The 24,968-nt window shown below is 44.1% G+C and overlaps 1 protein-coding gene, 1 long non-coding RNA gene and 1 pseudogene across 3 annotated transcripts; 1 reads left to right on the forward strand and 2 right to left on the reverse strand.

Annotated features, from left to right (window-relative positions):
* The first annotated feature begins 516 nt into the window (after nucleotides 1–516).
* LOC119269340 lies at nucleotides 517–4,516 on the forward strand. 2 transcript variants are annotated; one of them, XR_005133563.1, is made up of 4 exons: nucleotides 517–803; nucleotides 3,330–3,400; nucleotides 3,497–3,563; nucleotides 4,247–4,516. It is a non-coding gene; the product is annotated as an uncharacterized LOC119269340 (long non-coding RNA). The 2 variants fall into 2 exon arrangements; XR_005133564.1 differs by lacking the exon at nucleotides 3,330–3,400.
* On the reverse strand, nucleotides 1,060–11,328 carry LOC119269339 (annotated as a pseudogene).
* Nucleotides 11,329–13,691: 2,363 nt separating this feature from the next.
* Nucleotides 13,692–21,907, reverse strand: LOC119272209 (senescence-induced receptor-like serine/threonine-protein kinase). The gene is made up of 12 exons (XM_037553746.1): nucleotides 21,698–21,907; nucleotides 20,053–20,620; nucleotides 19,223–19,716; nucleotides 18,620–18,764; nucleotides 18,356–18,427; nucleotides 18,204–18,269; nucleotides 18,020–18,100; nucleotides 15,868–16,025; nucleotides 15,518–15,753; nucleotides 15,236–15,362; nucleotides 14,478–14,537; nucleotides 13,692–14,365 (listed from the first exon to the last, which is right to left on the reverse strand). The coding sequence occupies exons 1-12, from the start codon at nucleotides 21,804–21,806 to the stop codon at nucleotides 13,692–13,694; spliced, it is 2,790 nt and encodes a 929-aa protein (XP_037409643.1). The 5' UTR covers nucleotides 21,807–21,907.
* Nucleotides 21,908–24,968: the final 3,061 nt, after the last annotated feature.

Below are 24,968 nucleotides of genomic sequence, written 5' to 3' on the forward strand. Positions count from 1 at the left end.
GATGAACTGGAGACGGCGAGAGAGAGGAGAGGGAGGAACGACGACGACGAGAGAGTGTGAGATCGCCGAGTGCGCTGGGGCGCGTCTTATGTAGGCCGAGGCGCCGCCCGTGCGCGTGCCGCCGTGTGTACGCGTGGCGGGCGAGGGACGCGCGTCATCCGGTCTTCACTGCGCCGCCCGTGAGGCATCAATGGCGCAGACTGACCGGCGCGGCAGCGCGGCAGCTTTGACATTGATTCGCCGCGGGAAACGAGGCAATGAGGACGACGAAGGGCCGAGAAGAGAGCCGTGTCGCTGACGCAGCGGGCCCGCGGCTATTTCGCGCCAAAACAGTTCGCCCCGGCGCCCCCGAGCGCCCCCCAGCGCGCCGGATTCGGCCTGAGTCCGCCGGCGCTGTTTTTGGCCCAGGCCGGCGAAAATCGGACTCCTGGAGGCGCGACTGGGCCAATTTTTCGGCGTCGGTGCAAAAAAAACGCCTGGAGAGGTCTTCTGGGGAGGGACGCGGCTGGAGATGCCCTAAGGCCTCGCCGCTTCGCCGTCAGGCACGGCGGGGTCGGCTCGCCCCCGTCGCCGCCCACTTCGACACCACCCCAGGGCACCGCCCCACTTCCATCGATCTGGCAACAGCTTTGCTCTGCTGCAGCGACGTGCTGCCCCAATATCCCGTACAGCTCGGGTTCCGAGGCGGAGGCAGAGGGTGAGGAAGCGCAGGCGCTAGCGCTGCAGCTCGCGGACAAATCGAGGGAACTGCCCGTGGCGCGGACGGCGGGCGGTCGGGCGGGCGGTCGGGCAACGAGAGCTAGGTATGTCATGTGATTGCATTTCTGACTTTTTCGTAGCTTAGGTGCCAACTCGCGTACCATGGACATGCTTGGATGATTTGGTAGAAGAAACAAGTACTGCAATTTGAATCCACATCCTTGCAATAGAGATTGGGGAGTAAAAGGCGGAATTCTTAGGCGGTAATGTGTAAGCAGTCTTAGGGTTTGTGTGGACTTAATGTGGAAGGGGACGCGTCATGCTTGAAAACTCGTATATGTAGTAAACAAGCAGTATTTGAAGCTGGATATGATAATTACTGAATTGCAGTCTATGTATGATCAATGACGATGCCAGTTAAGCAAATTACCAACATTATCTAAGCAGATGCAAATTACCAACACAGTAGGCGTTTTCGTTTCACCGTCCAGATAAGAGGCTTGTCTCTGACATCCTGCCGGCATGATCAGACTGGAAGTTCCCCTCGTTGCTTATCGCTGGAACTCCAGAAATCGCTAACTGGAACAACCTTGGAACCGCAGGCAAGCACAGTTTGAGCCTTGAAACAACCTCAGTCATGGTCGGCCTGTTGATGGCTGCGTTTTCGACACAGTCCATGGCAAGGTCTACCACACTCTGCAGAGAACTGGCATCATACTGATCCAACAACCTCTTGTCCACAACTTCGTGAATACTGCCTGTAGCAATCTTTTGGCGCGTCCAATTTGTTAGATGGATGGTTTGAGGGTCCACCAGCACCGGGGGCTGGCCAGTGATGATCTCCAAGAGTACGATACCAAAGCTGTAAACATCTGCCTTGACAATGAGCTGGAAAGTTGCATGGTACTCGGGGTCAAGGTAGCCAAGAGTGCCAGCAGCAACAGTAGATATGTGTGTGCGAGCTTCATTAAAGGCCCGTGAAAGCCCAAAATCAGATATTATCCTCACCAGGTTCTTGTCCAGAAGGATGTTGGGGGTCTTCACATCTCTATGAACTATTGATGGGGTGCATGACTTATGTAAATACTCCAGTCCTGTAGTTTATTGGAACACATACTTTGTCAACACACACAGATATACACGAAATAAATGTGATAAACACATATTTGAATGTGGACCTTGTGCAGCATCAAGTGCAATATGAAGTCACTGTTCCCAATTCAAACTATGATCATCTCCTGCATCAAAACATACCAAATTAATGCAAGTACCGTTTGACACATGCATGGTAGAATAAATATCAGTTTTTTGTAATGCTTGAACATATTTAAGCTAACAGCTGATATGTTACACATGCAACTATTCACCAATAACCATACCATCAATTGGTGCATTAAGAATAAAAAACTCTGCATACATAGGCCCTTTGATCATTGAAAGGTCACTGCCTTTCCTTCTCATTACCAGGGCACTTCTTTATATACAGATTTAATTAGCAAGAGAACTAAGCTATTGAAGTATTAATTTAAGACGTGCCTCTTGCTATGTTTCTTACTGGTTTTTGAAAGATCTACACGTCTATAATTTGTGATTATCATGTCATGGTTATTTCTCTGAGAGTGTAACTGTGGTCGCCCCAATTTGTTATCAGTCTATGTGACCAGAACCTGCGGCTCTAAAAATGCAGCTATGGTCGTCTCACTTTTTAGTACGGTGTCTATAACACAATAATTAGGCCCGCCAGCACCAACTCAACTGCATTGACAAGTAGCAGCAATAACAGTCTAGGAAATCAACTACAACTTTAACCTGGAGATTCAGTTTTAGCTCAGTAGGATGTCAAAGCATATAGATGGTCCCTATATATATGAAATGTAGTAGGTGGTTAACCAAAGCTGTTGGCATCTGAATCGCTGTTTAGTTGGTTTTGCAGGAAATAAAACTCTGACTTGGTTAACTTGCTTTTTAGACTGAACAAATTTTATTTTTGATTCAATGATTCGATTTTACTAAATTAAAGTACAGATGGTCCCTGTAAAAATTGTAATACAAGTTAGTGATCATAAGTTCATAACAAAACTGCAAGTAGGTTGGCCATACCTATATCAAGTAGTCAACTATGCTGAATAGAAACTTCTAAGAAAAGTTAAGAGAAAAACCTCCTCTTAAAAGTTGTTGGAGATTTCCTCTGGGCATGAAATCATAAACGAGTGCTAGGCATTTCTTGTTTTGGCAATATCCTTCCAAAGTCACGAGATTCTTGTGATGGACTTTGGACAATGTTTGCACCTGCGGCAAAGGATATAATTAGAAGCATCCTAGAGCTGAAGCCAATTACATCAATTTATTGAATATGGAGTGTGGAAACTGTTTAGATGGCTTGCAAACTTATAGTTTACTTTCTAGTAAAGAACTCAATGATATGGCTTGTTTTCGTATTATACCTCGGGGAGGAAGTCTGTTGACTTTGCTATTGATGTCTCCATAAGCACCTTAACAGCTACTTCATCACCATTTTCCAGTATGCCATGGTAAACAATACCGAAACCTCCTTTTCCAATGATTGATTGGAAGTCCTTAGTCATGAGCTTCAGCTCTGCATATGTGAACCGTCTGATATCAATGTGTAGGGGAGTTTCCTCTTCATATGTAGCATAGTCCTCATGGTCCCCCGAGTTCCCTGCAAAGTCAGAAAGTAAAGGTTTGAAGCTATTGTCTAATATCTATTGCACACTGCCTTGATGAAAAGGGAATTTAGGGGAGGAGTGTTTGTTTACCTTTATGGCATAATTTCCAGAGTATGCACATCACTACTAGGAGGGATACCAATACCACTGGAACTATCACTGCGATGAGCACGGCAGGTGTGGTGTGCTTCTTCTTATTTGAACAGTACATATCTTTTACTTTTGAGCATATGGGATTGCCTTCTAGTCTAGTGACACAACTGTACAACATATAAAAGTATAATTAAGTTATCTCAAAATCTGCTACAATAGCTCTATGCAGTTATGATTATAACGTGCCTCCATTTTCTAACACAACTAACCTTCTGATAGTACTTCTAAACAGAACTAAGCTCTAAAAGAACAAACTGCATGGTTTCTAGATCACTATTACTGGTACATTCGTATCTGGCTCTCGTATCGAAAGCCCATAGGTGATAAAGCATTTGTAGTTATTAGATGCTAGTAAATGTAACTGATGGTATGATTGGATCAATACAATGATCTCCAGAATGTGGCTTGCCACACTTTGTGGTGCCCGAATCGGCCACCACAACGTAGTCAAAAGCTCAAAATTGGTTGGAGTTTATGTGTATGACAAAGTGGGGCATGACATTAAGCTAGAGAAAGTCGAACTTGCCTAACTCTAGCTTGGCAAAGTATGTTATGAACCAAACACGCATTTAGCTTCTCAACTGTTTTTAACCAATGCACTTGCATTAATACGTTGTATGTGCAAAGACTGTTGCTAAACCTTAAATTGGTATGCATCATTAATCTATAAAACCAACCTTGGGTTGAGCAATTTCATTTTGATGCAGTTGTTCAGCTTGTTACAACAGATCATATCGAGTAAGCAGTCGTGCAACAGAGCATACCAAACCTTAAGTCTAGCAGACCGGCCTGAAATCTTCGAAGAATATAACTGGGGATTGGTCCCTCGAGCTTGTTATTTGCCAAATTACTGAAAAATAGTAGCTGGAATCATTCATGTAAAATTTATGTCATTAATCAAATACTGCTCAGCACAGGGACTTACAGAACTGCTAGTGACTTTATTTGACAGTCTGGAATGGTGCCCACCAGATTGTTATACATATATATATATATATATATATATATATATATATATATATATATATATATATATATATATATATATATATATATATATTTGTTATTAGGGTCACAAAAGATGCCAACATGATTTCATTTGGCGCATCAATATTATGTCATAGGTATCACTTACAAATTTTCCAGTGATGTCATGTTCAAAAGTGATATGGCTAATCCACCTTCCAGTCCGCTGCTAGACAGATTTCTGCAAGATATTCATCTTAATAAGTACTCCCACATTCGTTTCTGATAGCGCCGAACTAATATGTATTTTTAAGACATTGTTTCTGTGCTTCAGGTTTGAACCAAATTAAGGGACTGTATGCAATCCCACATTTTGATATACCTCTTAACTGAATTGATTATACTTTTCTTTATCATTATCAATATACCTCATCAATTATTCTAAAATACTTCAATACAAGTGTAATAAAAATAATATCATGGGAGCCCTTAGTCTTTCTGTTTTTGCAATATACCCCTTTTATGTATAGAAAATTTGTATATGTGCAAATCAAAGGAAATATATGGACCAAATGTTTTTTTTATAGAACTCACTTGAGTATATAGTAATATAGTTTATTAGGAATAAGAGTACTGGTCCTGGTTACATTCTTACACTCGGACAATCCTTGGATTCTTGTTGCTACTGGAGTAGCTGCAAGTCAAACCTTCCCAGGTATACTCTCTTGGGGAGCATGGATCTCCGTTCCAGTCTATTCTTGTCAAATTGTAGTGTGCTTTTACTTGTTTCATGTAATTGACTGCAATAACAAAAAGAGAATGAAAACAAACATGACTGGATTAATGGCAAATATATATGTTGGGCATAAGATTATTGTAGTATTAAGCATGATATAATAACAGCATAAGAAGATGGCAACATATCATGTGCATCCGAGGGAGTTGTATATCCATGCATCCGTTTGGCCTCGACCATCTGATCCAAATCGCATGGGCAGCATCGAAACTACAATTATTTTGCGTTTACACGCCCGCCTGCACACCTAAGTCAATGTAATTTATCAGTAACCCCCCTAACGCTTATTCTCACTTGATAGATATAGAAGGCATGCAGATCAGATCAGGATGTGCGCCGGTGGCGACTACAAAACGCGGCGGGCTTGCGTGCGATCACAAACATGGAGAACATGTGGGCGGCGACGACACAACGCAACGGCCGGCGGCGACGACACAACACGGCAGGCCTCGGCGGCGACAGATCAGTCGATGCAGTCTTCGATTCTAACTTATAGACATCAGCAGCTTCATCTCTGGTTCTGATCGAGAGACAACCAGACGACGATTAAGTCTCACATATTCAATGCCCTTGAGAACCATACTGGCATACAGGCAAGGGAACTCACACAGTTTTCGTGAACAGGCACGACTGGCTGGAATCACAATTTAACTAATGCTGGATCTGATTAGCTATGGATAGCACGTGCAGTTGCATGCATGTTACGAATCCTTATGGAGCTGTTGGCGATCGTGGCTGGCCTCCGCGTTGTGTGTTCACCGCCGCTACTGGACGCTGCTGTTTGGTCGCCGCCGGTGCCTGCCGCGTTGTGTGGTCGTCACCGGTCCCTGCTGTGTTGTGTTGCCTCTGTTCGTCGCCGGGCCGCCCTGTGTTGCGGAAACCGGAATGGTCTCCATGTTTGTGATCGCACGCCGGCCGCGATTTGTAGTGGCCGCCGGCGCACAGCCTGATCTGATCTGTTTCGTTAATTCGATCTATCTACGGGCGTTAGGGGGTTTACTGACAAATTACATCGACTTGGGTGTCTATGCGGGCGTGTAAACGTAAATTAATCATTGTTTTGATGCTGCCCATGCGATTTCGATCTGATGGTCGAGGACAAAACGGATGCACGGATACACAACTCCTGCGGATGCATAAGATATGTTGCCTAAGAAGATACATTATCATTTCATTTTATAAGGCTGAATAAATTGTATAAGTTTACTTATCTACTATGGTCTTCCTCGTGGCTAATTAGCATTTGACATGTACTCCCTCTGTAAACTAATATAAGATCGTATATATCACTGATCTTATATTAGTTTACAGAGGGAGTAGAATATAGTTTACTCAAAAGTTGAGTGCACAAATTAGTAGATCACTGATCTTATATTAGTTTACAGAGGGAGTAGAATATAGTTTACTCAAAAGTTGAGTGCACAAATTAGTTAGGATAATCTTGTTTCTGTAACTTCAGTGAAGAAGATCTTGACTATGTCAAATGGAGTCGGGAATCCTTAGGGGTCTACACACCGAGAACTTGGTCATTAACATCTATTCTATTATGTACTAAAAGTATACCACAACAGAAAAATAGCACAATACAAAAAAAGGTGAACACGAAAACTATCACAAAAAAGGCAAAACATTCGGCCATTGGTCTGGTGGCACTTTTATAATCAAGACCGTTAGGTTTTCATAAACGTACCTATACAGATCATGACAATTAGATGTTCATAACTGCGAATAAACAGATCATGGCCATTAGATTATCATAACTGTATGTAAACATATCACAACCACTAGATCTCCATAATTGTACCTAAACAGATCTCAGCCATTAGATTATCATAATTGCACTTAAACATATCACAACTATAGATCTTCGCACCTAAACAAACCAGGCCCAGAGATCTGCATAATTCTCCCTAAACATATAACAATGAGTACATTACAACAAATCACCGCATTGGCCACTATATCATGTATGTAACCACCACTTTTAGGAAATTTAACAAACAAACAAAAATCGCTTTCTTCAAGCTTGCTGTCTACGACCACTCAAATAACATAACATTGAAATCGATAATATACTAGAAAAATCTCTCATATATGATGCCACAGCTAGTATTTAATGAGGCTTGTTTCAGCGTTAATTGTATGTATTTTCATTCAAAGTTAACTGTTGCTGGTGTCATGTGCAAATTGTACCGCAGACGGAGATGATACTGTGATTTCCATGTAGTTTATTGGACTCGCAGCAGTCAATACATTTCTTTTTTGACTTAGCACTGAGGGACGACAACTCAGCCTTTTGTTCACTTGGCATCTTCTGATAGAAAGATACCATGTGTACGTTTGTTCTTATATTATCTATTTGAGGCTATAAGAATGTACAGAGATGTGATTGCAAGTTCATTTTCTAATTAGTAGTTCCTCCGTCCCATATTAATTGACGCTCAAACGGATGTATCTAGCACTGAAATATATCTGTTTGAGTGTCAATTAATATGGGACGGAGGGACTATGATTGACTTGGCAATAAATCTCCAAATGATCTCCATTAGATGGTTAATAATTTTTAATAGTACAAGCTTGAGGTGTATGCTCAATTATTCATTCACTACATAATAGTGTCAAATTCTTGTGTTGCTACAACTTTGATACTGAACTAAAAATCACAAAAGCTATGGTCAATGCAAAGTTGTAAATTCAAGATTTTTCTTGAAAGTGAACCATTTTTTTCTATTGGAGTTTCTCCTTGCTACTAGATTTTAGCATAATCAGTTCCCCTTTTAGGATTGAGAATTTGTCTCGTTTCCAAATATGTATGCTTTCTTATTTTATGTTTATATGTGCCAACAAAATTGTTTGGTGATCGACAGTCCCTCAGAGTGGTACTGGATTACTTCCATGCACAGATGGTGCACAGTTGTCATTTAATTGTCCGCTGCCTGTGTGGGTTAGTGCTTGTAATACTTCAACAACGGGTTTACCACCTCTTTCAGTTAGTGCATCATTGAACTGATCTCTCAATGCCCGCTCCAGCAAGGTCCAAATGTTGGCATTAAATTTGTTTCAGATGATTTCCCAATTGTACACTACAATGTCTCCTAGTGGCAACACATGATAATTTTGTACCATACTTGCAGTTAATTGCAAATTTTGGGAAAGAAAGAAAAAGAGGGATGCATCATATGTTTTCTGGAAGGCGATGCAGTCTACCTATCCTCATCTGATGAACATGAAACTATGACATGAACTAAGTGAACATAAATTATGACTTTTTTTCTCTCTCTACATTTTTGTGGATCTATATGCTGTTCCTAAATTAAGTTGATAGGCCCTTCTCTGTTCAAGCTATTGTAGAACATGAAACGATATACTTTGCACATTACATGGTGGATTTTAGTCTTTTGCAACAGTGACCCAATATTTTCTTTTGTCGAAGGTAAAAGGTAGGGCTGCGAACTATCACAAGAGTACACTGCCACCTAAGCAAAAAGAGGATGTGGCACTGCAATTAAGGATGTGAGAAGATTCTAGTATCATAACACGTCAAACAAGAAAAGTTAATTAGTAGATCCTAGCTACAATCTGGTATTGAGATTTTGTGCATGATACTAGTCTATGATACTATCTAGGGATGAAAATGGAGCACAAATGGATGGAACCGAGTGCAAGCAATGACCCCAGCACAAAGTAATAGATACAATCAACACAACATTGAAGGCCCCCCACCCCACCCAACAGACACACACACACACAAAAGTGTGGTACTTTAAAACAACTCCCTCCGTTCCAAATTATAATATGGTCTAACTTTTCCTGAATCAGATGTATGTAGACACATTTTAGTGTGTTCACTTATTTCAGTCCGTACGTAGTCTATATTAAAAATATCCAAAGCAGCTTAAATCTAAACGTTAATACCAAACATTTTTTTTTGTAAATCAAAGGATATAATACGATTAAATCTTATGCCATACTCAAAGTACTATTTTTTGGGCTTGGCATGTTTAAATGTACATGTCTAGGTTTTCTTGGATTCTCTAGGATTAGTTTGGTTTCTCTTGGAAATGTGTCATTCATAGTAATAATAACTATGTAACAGTTTGCAACAAAAGCAAGAAACCGCGTTGGCATCTCAAATGTATATACTCTTCTTACAAGAATTAGATTATTAAAACTATAAGTAAGAGGTGACTAAAGCATAGCCCACGCAAATAACTGTGCTAGATTGTTTAAAAGCAGGAATCTGTAGATACTCTTCAGGCAGTTTAAGCAGGTGAATATACTGCATGATGATAATGCGAATGTACCACATACATGACATATGTGTCATAAATGTATATGTGTAATAAGTGTGCAATATCCAGATCGATGATCGGTCTTACCATCCTCGGAGTCAGTGGTGAAGTTTTCCTTCCGAAGGAGTGAGTACACCTCGAACGCGTTGATGAGCGGGGGGAGGCTCGAGCCGCGCGTCTTGTTCAGGGTGTACACTGCATCGCCATTATACAAGAACTGCCCACTGTTGTACAAACTACTGGCCTGTAATCGCGACGGGGAGAAGCCCCGATGTAGTACATCGCCGGCATTGTAGATGTCAAAGCTTCTCTGCATGTTGTTACCACTGATTTCAGCAAAGTGGAAGATTGGGAGAAGGCGGACGCTCTCGGGAACAACATTGGGACCCAGTGACGCGTTAATCACGATGAGGAGTAGTTCGTGTCTAGGGTCGTGGCCTTCTGGAAGATGGCCATCGGCACATTGAAGTAGTCGTCGCCAGGGAGAATCTCCACTTGACTGCTAGTGTTCAGGTTGATCCAGGGGTAAGAATTGAGTGCCCACTGCTCCCAGAACCGGTCGTAAGGGTCCACTGGATATCTGCATCGCACACAAAAGACAAGGGAAATCATGTAAATAGCTAGCTAGCACGATACCACTGCCTTTTGGTTCCATTGGAGCTGGTAATCTCACATTCTTGGCAAGTTGAGATGTACTTTGTTTTCTGTTAGAAGTAGTTGTGGGATTCAGAAAGCATAAGAGCATTGACAGGCCAACAGATTTTAAAACCATTGACAGGCATAATTCAGTTATGATCCAAAAATATGATTGATGTCAGTCTCACCTTGTGATAAAGTTAGTGGCTTCACCGAATCTGATCCGTCTAAAGTAGCCCACTGATACGGAAGTATTCACAAAAGGGTACATCGCATCTAGCAGTGGCCTCAGCTCCAACGCAGACACGGACGGAGTCCCTAAACCGAAGTTTATCAGGCAGACTGACACAGAGTCGCCCGGAGCAACGGTGAGCACCTCCTTCCATAATGTGTTTGATGGATCCATATTTGTTAAGTTCAGCGTATCCCAAAAATTGACGCCGATATGGAGCCCAAACAGAAACAAAGTCCCGTCCACAGTCCTGTTCAACCCATCGTAGTCTCCGTAAGTAAACAAGGCCCTCAGCAAAAACTTTTTACCAGTGGTGGATGGCAGCGTGTAGCAATTCCGTGAGCCGTTGGGGAAGCTCCTCAAGGTTTTTTGGCTCTCATATACCGCACCAGACATGAACTCTGCTGCTATTTGGTGGGTCAAACCTCCCTCGACGAATCCAACATCGGACAGGAGCTGTATTCCTCGTATGACGCTGTCCTTGTAGGGGCTAGTGTTTCTGTACCCACAGTCGAGGCTTATGAATCCTGCATAACGGAGAATATGTATCGATTTCATGTGCTTGAAGTTTAAGATATGCTCAAAGATCAAAACCTGTGCGACTAGGGACCCAATAGCTAATAATATGTGAGTGTTAAGATCTTAGTAAACTGAGATTTCTTAAGTTGGACTGAAGTAAACTGAACTGTGCATGCAGAGCTTACAGAGGAGCAGGGATCTAGAAGAGAAAAGCATTACCAGAGGTAGAAGACTGGCCATGGACTCGAGTCATCGTGATCAGGATGAGCAGCAGCAGTGCCAAGATCCATGTCGGCATTCTACTTGCCAAGCAACTGAAGCTGATCACCATGGTATTCCTCGGTTCATGCAATGTTCTGTTCTGAAGTAATCATGCAAAACTAAGAGGCTACAAATGACTTATGTACGAGTTATTTGGCAGATAGACACAAGCAACGCAGTTTAGTACTACAGGATCTGGATTGACTTGGCCTCGGCACTTGATTAACAATGTGGGGAAACAGAGCGGTCTGTTCATCAGTAGGTAACCATCTCGTGAGAGCAATCATCTAAGAAAGGAAAGTGCAACTTGCCATGGATTTTAGTTTAACAATCTCTGCCTTGACGTACTGCCCATCAGCATGATAACGAAGTGCCAGTTTGAAGATTCGTGCATTTTGGCGAATCATGCAAGCAGCTCGCTCCTACAAGCTATAGCGACGCCTGCTGACGTTTCTCTGAACCAGTCTTCTGTGCTAAATTAAAAAGAGAGTGGCAGAGTGTAGTTCAGTAGTTACAAGACAAAAAGAAGAGGACAACTTGCAAGGCCAGTTCAATGACGTTGCGGTAAAAAAAATGTTTGGTACTGTTATTTAAAAATATACATTCAACGTGTATTTGAAAAATGTTGAACACTTATTAAAAAAAATTTAAAAACATGTTTATGAAGAAATATTATTCATGTATTTGAAAATTGTTAAACATGTATAAAACTATATTTTATATGCACACAAAAATATACAATATGTATGAAGAAATAGATATCAAAACATACATTTGAAAAAAACTTATTCATTGGAAATTTTTAAACGCATATAAAATGTTCCTGATGTATACGAAAAATGTGTACAAAAAATTTATACATGTTTTATAAAATAAATAAAAAAAGTGAAGAAAATCAAAGGATAAAAAATAAAAAAATCTATGAAAACCAGAGAAAATAAAATAAAACCGCTGCAAACAGTGAAAAAAAATCATTAAGAAACCACAGAAAAACACGCGTTCTCAGCTACAGTGTTGGGCTGGCTCTGTAGCCCCCGCGCAGAGGCGAGCAGGAGCTCTTGCCTCGCAGTAGGCGATAAATGGCTCTGGCGGTAGAAAATGGCATCGGCCTAGATTGGGAAGACCCGTAACAAGGCCCGTAGCCCCTTCGCCGTCAGGCACGGCACTGGCCGCCGGCGCCGCCCACTTCGACTCCACACCATGGCACGCGCCACGGGCATCAGTCGGGAAAAAGCTTGCTGTGCTGCCCACTATCTCTTGTCCAGCTCCGGTTTCGAGGCGGAGGCCGAGGGGGAGTGGGCGGAGGCGCTGCCCCTCGCGGACAAGTCAAGGAACAGCGCCGAGAGCTAGGTATGTCATGTGATTGCATTTCTGCCCTTTCATAAGCTCAGGCCCTCAAGCGCCAACTCGCGTACCATGGCATAATAACGTTGTGTTAGACTCCGGAGATGCGCAGATGATTTGGTAGAACAAACAAGTACATAAGTACTCCCCCCGTTTCTAAATATAAGCCTTTTTAGAGACACTTCCCTTTTTCAGTGGGCATGATCTGAACCCAGGGGCATCTGCATCTACTTTTCAAAAAATGCATTTTAAGTACGTTTTAAAATCTTAAAAAAATCAAAAGAAAATTCCATGCATACATGTTCACAAATGTGTGTGCGCGACGCAAAGTTTTGTGCAAAAATATGTTTTTGTTTTGTCTCCGCAAAAAAAGACAAATTTCTGTGCTTCTAAATAGCGTTTCACGACATAATTTTTTGTCTTTTTTGCACAGGCCATAAAAAAAGTTATTTTTCCGTGAAACTTTATGCACACACATAGAATATGAATACATACCCATGCAGCCCTTTTCGGAATTTTTTAGCATTTAGAAATGTGTTTTTCAAAGTGGGTTCATATGTACCTGGGTTTATCCATGCACTTTCCTTTTTAGAGATTCCAATATAGACTATGTACGGAGCAAAATGAGTGAATCTGCACTTCAAAATATATCTATATACATTCGTATGTACTTCGTATTGAAATCTCTAAAATGATTTATATTTAGAAATGGTGGGAGTACTTTGCTTTGAATCCACAGCCTAGTGAGCGAGGTTGGGGAATAAAAGGAGGAATTCCTAAGCGGCAATGTGTAAGCAGCCCACTTGTCCTAGGATTGAGGTGTGTGGATTTAATGTATAAGCACCGATTAATCGACCACCAAGTTCTCAAATGGAAGGGGATGCTTCATGCCTGAAAACCATTACCGGCGGTAAACGAGCAGTATTATAAACTGAAAATGACACAATTACTGAATCATCTTTTTTTTGCCGGGACATTACTGAATTTCGTTATAAACTGAAAATGATACAAGTACTGAATTCTGATTTACGGACGATATGGTGATGCACTTAAGTAAATTACCAAAAGTTATCTAAGTAGATGCCACAAAAAACACAGTATCCCTTTCACCGTCCAGAAAAGAGGCTCGTTTGTGACATCCCATTGGTATAGCCAGACTGGAAGGAGCTCCCCTCGTTGCTTGCTCCTGAAATCATCAGCTGGAACTGCCTTGGAATTTCACTATCCATGGAGTAGGTACGTCGAGGGGTCGCAGAAGCAGACTGCTTTTCACTTGAAACCGCTGGCAACAACCCTTTGAGCCTCGTGGCAACCACAGTCATGGTTGGCCTGTCGATGGCTGCGTTTTCCACGCAGTTCATGGCAAGGTCCACCACGCTCTGCAGGGAACTGGCATCGTACTGATCCAGCAGCCTCTTATCTACAACATCGTGAATGCTTCCCATAGCTATCTTTTGGCGCACCCAATTTGGTAGGTGGACGGTCTGAGGGTCCATTAATAGTGGGGGTTGTCCGGTGATGATCTCCAAGAGCACGATGCCGAAGCTGTAAACGTCTGTCTTGACAGTGATTTGGTAAGATGCATGGTACTCGGGGTCGATGTACCCAGGAGTGCCAGCAGCAGCAGCAGTAGATATGTGCGTGTGAGCATCGTTAAAAGCCCGCGAAAGCCCAAAATCAGATATTATCCCCACCAGATTCTTGTCCAGAAGGATGTTGGGGGTCTTCACATCTCTGTGCACTATTGATGGGGTGCATAACTCATGTAGATACTCCAGTCCTGCAGTTTATTCAAACCCGTACTTTGTCAACACACATACATGACCTAGAAAAGAAGAGAACACACACATACATACATGGCCTAAAGGCAAACACACAACTGAAATGCGGACCTTGTGCAGCATCAAGTGCAATATGGAGTCGTTGTTCCCAATTCAAACTATAGTTACCTCCTGCATCAGTACATACCTAATTAATGTGAGTTCCATTTGATATGTTCATGGTACTAGCATAAATACCAATTTCTGTAATTTTTGCACATATCTAAGCTAACTAATACATGCACTTTGATCTTCAAGAGATAACTGCTTTTCCTTTCCTCTAGTGGAGCATTTTTATGTACAAATCTAATCAGCGAGCGAACCAAGTTATTGACATATTCTTTGAACACATACCTCTCTAGTTTTTGGTTTGTTGCTGGCTTTGAAAGATGTACATGTTTATAATTTGTGGCTATCATGCCATGTTTAGGACCTATGACTAAGAATGTGACTGTGGCAGCCCCAATTGTTTACCTGATATTTATGATCATGCCATGACTATGACATTAAGATATGCTGCTCTGCGAATGCAGCTATGGTGGCCGCAATTGTTAGTACATTATCTACACAGAGTAAATTTGGTCTACCAACTCAACTATATTGAATAGCAGCAGTAACACTTTAGTCAATCAACTACACCTTTAACATGGAATTCAGTTTAACATGAATATCCTGATTGCAGTACAATGTCAAAGCCAGAGTAGCTTGGTTTTATAGTTTAATTTTTTATAGTAAGACTAGGTCATGTCAAATTAGTGATAATAATTAACTGCAAGCCTAAGTCAGCTATGCTTGATAGGAACACTAATAAAAGTTAAGGGAGAAACCACCTCTTAAAAGCTGTTGAAGATTTCCTCTAGGCATGAAATCATAAACAAGTGCTAGGCATTTCTTGTTTTGGCAATATCCTTGCAAAGTCACGAGATTCTTGTGATGAACTTTGGACAAGGTTTGCACCTGCGATAATTGATAGAGTTACCAAACATCCTAGACCTGAAGCCAGTTGCATTGTTTTATCGAATATGGACTGTGGAAATGATTTTGTAGGTTTTGCAACCTTAATTTTGTCTTGAGGAAAGTAATGACGTGGCCTAGTTGGTTTTGTGTTATACCTCAGGGAGGAAGTCTGTTGACTCTGCTATTGATGTCTCCATAAGCACCTTAACAGCTACTTCATCGTCATTCTCCAGTGTGCCATGATAAACAGTACCAAAACCTCCTTTTCCAACGATTGATTGGAAGTTGTTTGTTATGTGCTTCAGCTCTGCGTACGTGAACCGTCTGATATCAATATGTAGTGGAGTTTCCTCTTCATACATAGCAGAATCTTCATCATCTCCTGACTTCCCTGAAGAGTCAAGAATTTGTTTTTTACATGAAAGTTTAGGTACGAAGCTGCTGTCTTCTGTTTACCATATTGCACTGATGAAAGGTAAATTTAGAGCATAGAATTTCGTCTTACCTTTCCAGTATAACTTCCAGAGTATGCCCATCACTACTAGGAGGGATACCAGTACCACAGGAACTATCACTGCGATAAGCACGGTAGATGTGGTCTTCTTCTTCTTCTTTGAACAGTATGTATCTTTGACGTTTGAGCATACAGGATTGCCTTCTAATCTAGTGATACAATTAAATATCATGCGTAAAAAATAAGCTCAAAAGATCTCAGCTTCTCTATAAAGCTATGATTAATTGATTATAACACACCTCTATGTTCTAACACAACTAACTTGCTAATAGTGCTTCTAAACATCTCTACCTTCCAAAAGAACAAACTACATGGTTTCTAAATCATGTGCAGTTACATTTTTTTTAGAAAAGGAGGATGACCCCCGGCCTCTGCATCTGGGAGATGCATACAGCCACTTTATTGATTATTCTCGAGGACCTTACAAAGTATTACAACAATGTGCCTCAATCCACCATCTTGGCAACACATGCCGCTACTCCTATCCAAAATGATGAAGGGGTGCTAGCTGGGCCACTACCCAAACCACTCACCTAAGCCTAACATCAAAAGCCGGAAGTCGAAACATATTCGGAAGCCCCAGCCGAGCCACATACTGGGTCTGGGGCACAATCCGGTCAGACGCACTCGTGTGTCGTCGCCGCCATCTTCCACAGGTCCGTCTTCAGATCATATTGAGGCTTCTACCTTGTCTGGCCACTCTGCTATCGACGTCACCATGACGCCAGACAGCAACCTCCTCCTGCGCGAGTCCATCTCCGTGCATCGGACGCCGAGCCTCCACAGCGCCATGCCGCCGATATCCGCCGCCATCGATGTGTGAGATGAAGCACCGCTCCACCATCCCCCAGCCAGCACTTACTCCAAAACGATGCCCCCAGGAGGGAAAGCGATAAAACGCCATCATCGTCCGATCCGGAAGACCCAGATCTAGGGTTTCCCCCGGAGCATCCCGAGCCTGATGACGCAGACTGCAACGACGATGCCTCGACAAGGGAACGACATCTAAGACGCCGCCATCGTCCGCCATGACCGTAGTCGGCGCGATTTTCATCGACAGTTGCTCCACCAGACGTGCGCCGACGTCGCTGGTCCCTTCAACCGGAGCAAACTCCAAAACAATGCCCTAAAGAGGGACTACGACGCAAAAGCGCCGCCATCGCTCGATCCCAAGGAGATCTAGGGTTTCCCCCGTAGTTGCCCGCGCTGTTAAGGGCCAGACAAGGGTAGAATCCCGCGGATCTGCCCAGCTGCCGACGAGTCGCACCCACCACCGTGCCGACGACTGACCAGCGATCAATCCGGCCGCGCCGCCGCGAACCGATCCGGTCACACCGCCGCCGTCCCTGGCGGCCGCGACGCACCAGATCGCAAGGCCTCCTGCCGCAGGGAATCAACGTCGCCGAGGTGCCGCCACCACCCGCCGTGGCGACCGGCCCGCCGCCACGCTCCGGCCCGGCGGCGCCGGCCCGCGCCAGCCCCACCCGAGCGAGAGGGCCCGAGTCCCCGCCGCCGCCGGCGACGGCTAGGCTTCGCCTGGCCGCGCCCTTGGACGGCGGCGAGGGAGGAGGAGGAGGAGTGGGAGAGGTTCGGCGGCGATGGGATCTGGGGCCTCCCGGTCGCCCACGCGGGGGGCGGCTCGGGAGGGAGACGTACGGGACGGGACGGGATCTCAGCACTAATAGGTCCTTATCTACCTCTCATTTTGAAAGCCCATAGATGACAAAAGTATTTATAGTCACTAGATGCTAGTACATGTAATTAAAGGCACATTTGGATCGATAAAATGCACAGGGAAGTGTGTCTCGAAGATCTTTTTGTGGCATCCAGATTGGCCACCACAATTTGGTAAAAAAATATCAAAAGTTTATGTATATGCCAAGTGGGGATGCTCTGGCATAGTGCTAGCAAAGTGTGGCACGCCACAAGTATGCCACTAACCAAACAGTGGCCAGAAAAAGGCAAATTCAGATGCGTTTTAACTTTTAACCAATGCACTGCTATATGTGCAAAGATTCTGCTAAACCTGGAATTGTTTTCTTTGATAACCAACTTTATGCTAAGCCTATTCCTTTTAGGTGTAGTTGTTTAGTTTTAAGAAAAAAAATCTAGTAAGGAATTGTGCAATGGAGCATGGCAAAACCTTAAGTCCAGCGAACCGGCCTGAAATCTTTGAAGAATAGAATCAGGGATTGGTCCATCTAGCTTGTTATTTGACAAGTCACTGAAAAATAATAGTAAAAATCATTCATCTAAAATTTAACCATCAACCACAAATGTAATCAGCACTACCATCAACCACAGATGTAATCAGCATGTAGACTTACAGAAATTTAAGTGACTGTAATTGATAGTCTGGAATAGCTCCCGTCAAATTGTTGTGTGATAAATCCCTATATATATATCGTTATTAGGATCACAAAACATGTCAACATAATTTCATTGAGCCCATCAATATTATGTGGTGGGCGCCACTTACAAGTTTTCAAGCGATGTCATGTTCATGAATGATATGGCAAATCCACCCCTCAGTCTGCTGGTAGACAGATTTCTGCAAAACCAACTCATTTTAATACAAGTCATCTTAATCTAGTGATAGCATCAAGCTAACATGGATTTTGAAGATAACGTAAATATTTTTATGTGGTTCAGGTCTACACTAAATTACATGTGCTTTCGGGTTTCAACTAAATTACATGTGTTTTCAAAATGTATATGATATAAGTCCTGGTTATGCTCTTACACTGTGACAATCCTCGGATTCTGGTTGCTCTTGGAGTAGTCGCAAGTCAAACCTTCCCAAGAATACTCTCTTGGGGAGCATGAATCTCCATTCCAGTTTCTTTGTGCCAAATTGTAGTGCGTCTTGACTTCTTTTATATACTTGGCTACAACAGCAAAAGGCAATGGAAACAAATATGCGCGGCATAAAGTAGCTGTATAAGTTGGGTATGGGCGGCTTATATTGTATGTTTTTAGAAGATGAAAAGATTAGCTTAAGAAGTTGCAATATCATTGCATATATATCCAAATATTATCTTATCATAGAACTGATAATTGTACTAATTCATTTATCATCTATGATCTTCCCATGGCACATTGGTATCAATTGACCTTAAGAAGATGGCTTACTCAGGAGTTGAGTGTACAACTAAATCTGTTGGTTGATAAATTTAATCCTATTACTCTAGTAAAGATCGTGACAATGTCAACTGGAGTTTGTTAATCTTTAGGGGTCTAGACAGCGAGACCTCGGTCATTAGCATTGGAAACTGCAAGATGATCATGTGAATCTGTCATACATGGCAAATGTGCAATGCATGTGCAGTATGTAAATTAATCTTACCATCGTCAGAGTCAGTGGTGAGATTATCCATCCGGATGAGCGAGTACACGTCCAAAGCGTTGATGAGTGGTGGAAGACTCGAGCCGCTCGTCTTGTTCAAGGTGAAGAATACATTGGCGTTGTGCAGGAAGTGCCCAATCTTGTACTTGCTGTCCATCTGGAATCGCGACGGGGAGAAGCCTGGAAACAGCAAACCTTCGGCGCTGTAGATGTCAAACCTCCTGCTCAGGTTGCTGTTGCTGATATCAGCAAAGTGAAAGATCGGGAGAAGCTGTAGGCTCTTGGGGTCTAGATTGAGATCCGCTGCCACGGAGATGCGCATGCTGGAGTTGTTCATGTCTATGGTCAAGGCCTTCTCGAAGATGGCTGACGGCATGCTGAAGAGATTGCTGCTGGGGAGGCTGTCCACTTTATTGACAGTGTCCAGGTTGATAAAGGGGTAGAGAATTTTGGGCCAGCTTTCCCAGAACCGGTCATAATCGTCTGTTGGATATCTTCATGGCAAACATAGACAAGGAAAAATAGATAAATAGGCAGCACATCACGCTAATGTTTTGGTATTTAGTATTTACTTAAAAGGCACTTGCTATAGGATTTAGCAATCCCAACTTCGTATCACCTTGAGATTTAATTTTTGTTACGTATACAACTTAAACGTAATTGCAGGATCTAGAGCCAAACACTTTAAATGCATTCGATCTGAATTATGCCTGTAAATGGTTCTATATTTAGTTTTTTTTACCCGCAAACAAAACTAAATATAGAACCATTGACAGGCATAATTCAGATCAAATCTTATAAATTAATAATGGATGGCAGCCTCGTCTCACCTTGTGATAGGGTCAGCGACGTTGCCAAATCTGATCCGCTTAAAGTAGCTGATTGACATTGAAGTATTCACAAAAGGGTACATGGTACCTTGCAGTGGTCTCAGCTCCAATGAAGACACGAAGGGAGTCCCTGTACCGAAGTTTATCAGACAGACCAACAGGTTGTTGCCTGGAGCAACAGTGAGCACCTCCTTCCATATGGTGCTTGATGGATCCATATTTGTCAAGTTCACCCCCTCCCAGAAATTGACACCGATGTGGAGCCCAAACCGAAACAAAGACCCGTCCATAGTTCTGTTCAACCTATCGTAGTTGCCGTAAGTAAATGTGGCCCTCAATAGATACTTCTTGCCAATGGTGGATGGCAGTGTATAGCAATTCCTTGAGCCGTCAGGGAAGCTCCTCAGGTTTTTTTGTTGCTCATTCGCTACACCAGACATGAACTCTTCCAAAATTTCGTAGCTCAAACCGCCGTCGACCAATTCACCATCAAAACGATACAGTATTTTTAGAGTGTTGTCGATGTAGGCACTAGTGTTTGTGAATCCACAATCGATGTTTACGAATCCTGCATAATGGAGAGAGTAAGTATCAGTTTCACGTGCTCCGAGTTTAAGATCTACCGAGAGCATCTCTAGCCCGTCCCTCGTAATTTCATTTAATTCCCCATTTTTAGGAATTAAACTTTTGTCCATCAAGCCCATCCCTCAAAACTTAATTTCCCAGATAGTTTTTTTGCACACAAATTCATTTCAAACACAAATTGAAACTAGTTCATTGCATATGAATCAACGGTATGACATTAAACATCAGACCTAGATCATACTGAGTGAACTCAATTGTATACCCATGTGGCAGTAAATACTCCATTGGATCTTGAAAATCTAACGGCCAGATTCACACAGATTCGCCACCAAGCTCACAACCGTCTCCTCTTTCTTTGTGGTTGGTGTCAGAAGACGGTAGTTGAAGACCCTAGAGTTCCACGCGCATACCTCTTTATGGCTGCATACATCATTCTGATGCAGAGGCCGGGGGTAATCCTTTTTTTTAAACCTTTATTTTCTTCCCTGTGGGCACCATCCCGGTAATTCCTCTATCTATGACTATTTCTTGAACATGTCAGCACGTGAGGAGCCAAGCATAGCTATTCATAGGAGCGATTAGCCAATGACATCATAAGAGCATCACCGATTCGAGTACCTATAGTTAGTCCCGCAATTTTGAATGTAGAAGTACCTGATATGTTACATGCTTTTGCACGTACATCTTACTAGTATTCAGAAGTGCTCTTCTCAGAGAAAAATGGGCTAGAGGCCAGAGTTTTGGGGATGAAAAAAGCTGTTTTTTTTAACTAAGAAATGACGGATCGGCTAGATGAGTGTTAATTCCCTAAACCAAAATGTTCTGTCCATATATATATGACTTTTGGGGGCTGGGCTAGAGATGCTCCAAGCAATGATCATGACATGTAATGGCTAGGCATGCGGTAGCTACTAATTTGTTGATTTCTGAGATTTTCAGTAAAGTGAGATTTCTTAAGTTGCACGCTGAAGTAAACTGAACTGTGGGTGCAGATGGAGCAGAGCTTATAAAGGTGCATGATATAGAAGGGTAAAAGCTCGGAGGATATGACATGAATTACCATCGGTAGTAGACTGGCCATGAACTTGAATCGTCGTGAGCAGGATGAGAAGCAGCGTAAAGGTCCATGTCAGCTTTGTACTTGCCGACCAACTGAAGCTGATCGCCATTTGGTGTTGTTCCGTTGTTGCAATGTTGGTAAGCAATCATGCAAATTAAGAAGCTTGGTATCCGCAACAAATGACTTGTGTACGCAGTTATATGGCCGAGGAAACCAAGTACAGTAACACAATTTAGTAGTATGCGGATTGACTTGACTTGACTTGGCCTCGGCGCTCAATTAACAATGTGGATGAAACAAAACGTTCTGATCATCAGTAGATGGCCTTTTCATGTAGGAAATGTAACTTGCATTTCACCTAAAATCGGAAAATGCAACTTGCCAAGTTGCCATGGAGTTTAGTTTGACTAACTCGGTTCTAACCTACTACTGCCCGTCAGCGTGATAACGAGGTCCCAGCCCAGGATTGGTGCATTTTGGCGAGGAACCATGCAGGTAGCTCGCCCTTACAGCGACGCCCGCTGACATTTCTCTGAACCGGTCTTCTGTGGTAAATTCAGCGAGGGTAACAAAGTGCATATCTATGGTTACAAGACAAAAGTAAGAGGACAAGTTGCAAGACCAGTTCGACGATGTTGCGCCAAACCCAGCGTGACCTAACTAGGCTGACATAAAATGAGCGAGATCACGTATGTCTCCCCTCCGGTTCTGAAATATCATCTGGGATGTTTTACCCATGAATTTCCATGAGCATGCGGTTGGGCAATGCATGTCGAATTCTGGGAAACGAAGTAGAATTCATCGGCTGCGAGGTTTCAGCTTGGTTTCAATATTTGTTTTGGGTGCTTTCCCCTGCTTCTGCAAGCATCTACTAGAGCACTAGAAGTTACTAGGTTTTACGCAGTTTTAATTTAGCCTCGGTAGAGCACTGGCATCTACCGAGGCTACAGTGCTAGTGGCAGCCTCGGGGCTCCTCAATGCGGGTACTTGTTGGCGCTGATCCGGCTCCGGTGACCTTGGATCCGTGTCTCTCCGGCGTCCATGGTTGACGGCGTCCTATGCCGGGCAGCTCTGGCCTTGGCGGACCAGCAGTTGCGTCCCTTCCAGCTCGCTTGGCTCACCGATGTCCCGACAGCTATGGCATCGGCAACATGGATCTGCGTTCCTTCAATCCCTGTTTGCCGGCGTTGCTAATCGTCGTCGGCCCACCCGCTTGTGGTTTGCTTTGCCGCCTGTCCTACCTGTATGCCTCAAAGCCTTGCCTTTTGCTAGATCCAGCGCTCGTGTGTTCAGAGACGGTGCCACCCTCCGAGGGTAGGTGCCTCCAATCCCCTTCCGACATGGTGGCTCCGACCAGCGTCGACTTCCTCATTCGACTCCAGATACGGCGGCTATGGGATTGCCCAGCCCGAGGCCTGGGAGAAATCCTTGCTCGGCTTGCTGGTACTGGTAGCGACGGCGTCTGCGGATGTCGTTCCCTCTTTGGAGGCGTTATCAAGGCTCTCAACCGCGCCCCTCTTCGAGCTCAGGAAAAACCCTAGGTCTGGTTCCTCCGGACCGGATCGGATGGCAACGACGTCTCGGCGACGAATTCCTTCTTGAAGGCGCTATCTTGCTCGCTCGCGGTGTCCCCGTGTTCTGGCTTATGTTGGAAGTCTTGCTAGTTTGGCATTGCCGGTCTCGGTTCGGGCTTGGTAGGTTAGCTGTGATGTATTCTCTATTTGGGCCGAGCATCCCTTGTCTGTCTGCTTTGGACATCATGTTCACGCCTGCGTGCGTTCGTGTCATGGGTTGTATCCCTCTCTGTAGTCATTCTACTCCTTCTATCAATGCATTCGCAAAAAAATTTAGAGGCTATGATGGAATAGACTTATAGACGCCTGAGTCTGCTGTCTGGCTGTGTGTCAGGCTGTCAGTACAGCAAATGTGTAAAGGTTACCGACAAACGACAAGCACACAAGTCGTCATCCAAAGGAGAGCTGGAGCACGCAATTGCTCGTGAGCGTGTGCTACGGCGGCGTCTTACCCAAAAAGGTTCTCATTTTGTATTTCAAAGTAACAAACACCGTTGTTGAGGCAAGCAGCACATCAAACCCCAAAAAAAAAAGAAATAAATGCTAAAAACGACAGCTCGACAAAGCATGAATGAACCGTCACTGCTGCGTCTTTTGAAGACAAATCATCACCATCCGAGGCTTCGATCTGCCACGTACAAAGCAGCACCTTCAAGAAAGAATGCGACGCCGACGACGCTGCTGCCCGGATGAGTCCTAGAGTTTCCCCCCGATACACGGAGGGAAGTGGAGGATGGCTACCACCAACACCCTCGAAGAAGGAATGGTGGCATCCATCGGTGTCACCGCATCGGAACTGGCCGAACCGGCAAGAATTTCTCCCGCACTCCAACCCCACCGCCCAACCGGAGCCGACCAGCCAAACCACCGCCCAACACCATGCGCCATCGCGGTTGCGTCGCCACCCAAGCTGTCTCACTACGAGCACCAACACGAGGCCAAAAAGACCCGAAAGAAGAGCCAAGCGACGGAAGCAGCAACACCAAGGCCAAGCGGGAGGGAACCACCTCCGCCGTTGTACGAGAGGCCCGTACATGCAGCATAGTCGCGGTTGCCGTCCGAACACGGCAGCGGGGCAAACCAGGCCACCCCTGACCCGGCCAGGTCCGCAACGGGCCCGCTAAGCCCCGCCGGCCATGCTGCAGCAGGCAGGCGCCAGCGCCGCCAGCACCCCGCCGCTCAACACCGTTCCCCCGCCTCCCGTAAGTTTCGCCACAGATCAGCCCTGCCACCGGCCCGCCCAAGCCCAGATGGGGCCTATAGGGCCTAGATCTGGGCCGAGCGTCGACGCTAGGACCCGTCGCTGCGCCACCCTGCCGCCAACGCTGTCGTCGCCGTCCAGCCGCCCGCCCGCGCCGCGTCAGGGAACCCCGCCGCCACCCGGTCCGTCGCCGCCTAGGAGCACCCCCAGATGCACACTACTAGGAAAAGGGCTATAGATGATATGGCCACCAATGGTGTACCAGACATGTGGTGCGCCACTACTATATAGCAGTGGCGCATCATGTGGCGCACCAGACCCACGGTGCGCCACTAGTAACAACTTTTTTATTATTTTTTCAGAAATACTAATGGCGCATCAGGCACAGTGCGCCATTACTAGTTTTAACTAGTAATGGCGCACCTGCCACACAGTGCATCATTATTATAATTTTTTTTGCAAAACTACTAATGGCGCATCACAAGCACCCACGCAC

Source organism: Triticum dicoccoides, chromosome 3A, assembly GCF_002162155.2.
Source record: "Triticum dicoccoides isolate Atlit2015 ecotype Zavitan chromosome 3A, WEW_v2.0, whole genome shotgun sequence".
Lineage (NCBI taxonomy): Eukaryota > Viridiplantae > Streptophyta > Magnoliopsida > Poales > Poaceae > Triticum > Triticum dicoccoides.

Bases quoted from the DNA above. Each gene is read 5' to 3' on its own strand.
- LOC119272209 (XM_037553746.1), bottom strand. From the start codon at position 21,806: ATGGCGATCAGCTTCAGTTGGTCGGCAAGTACAAAGCTGACATGGACC. The intron at 20,621-21,697 runs GTAATTCATGTC...TCCATTATGCAG, and splicing joins TGGCCAGTCTACTACCGATG to GATTCGTAAACATCGATTGT. The intron at 19,717-20,052 runs GTGAGACGAGGC...TTTGCCATGAAG, and splicing joins GTCGCTGACCCTATCACAAG to ATATCCAACAGACGATTATG.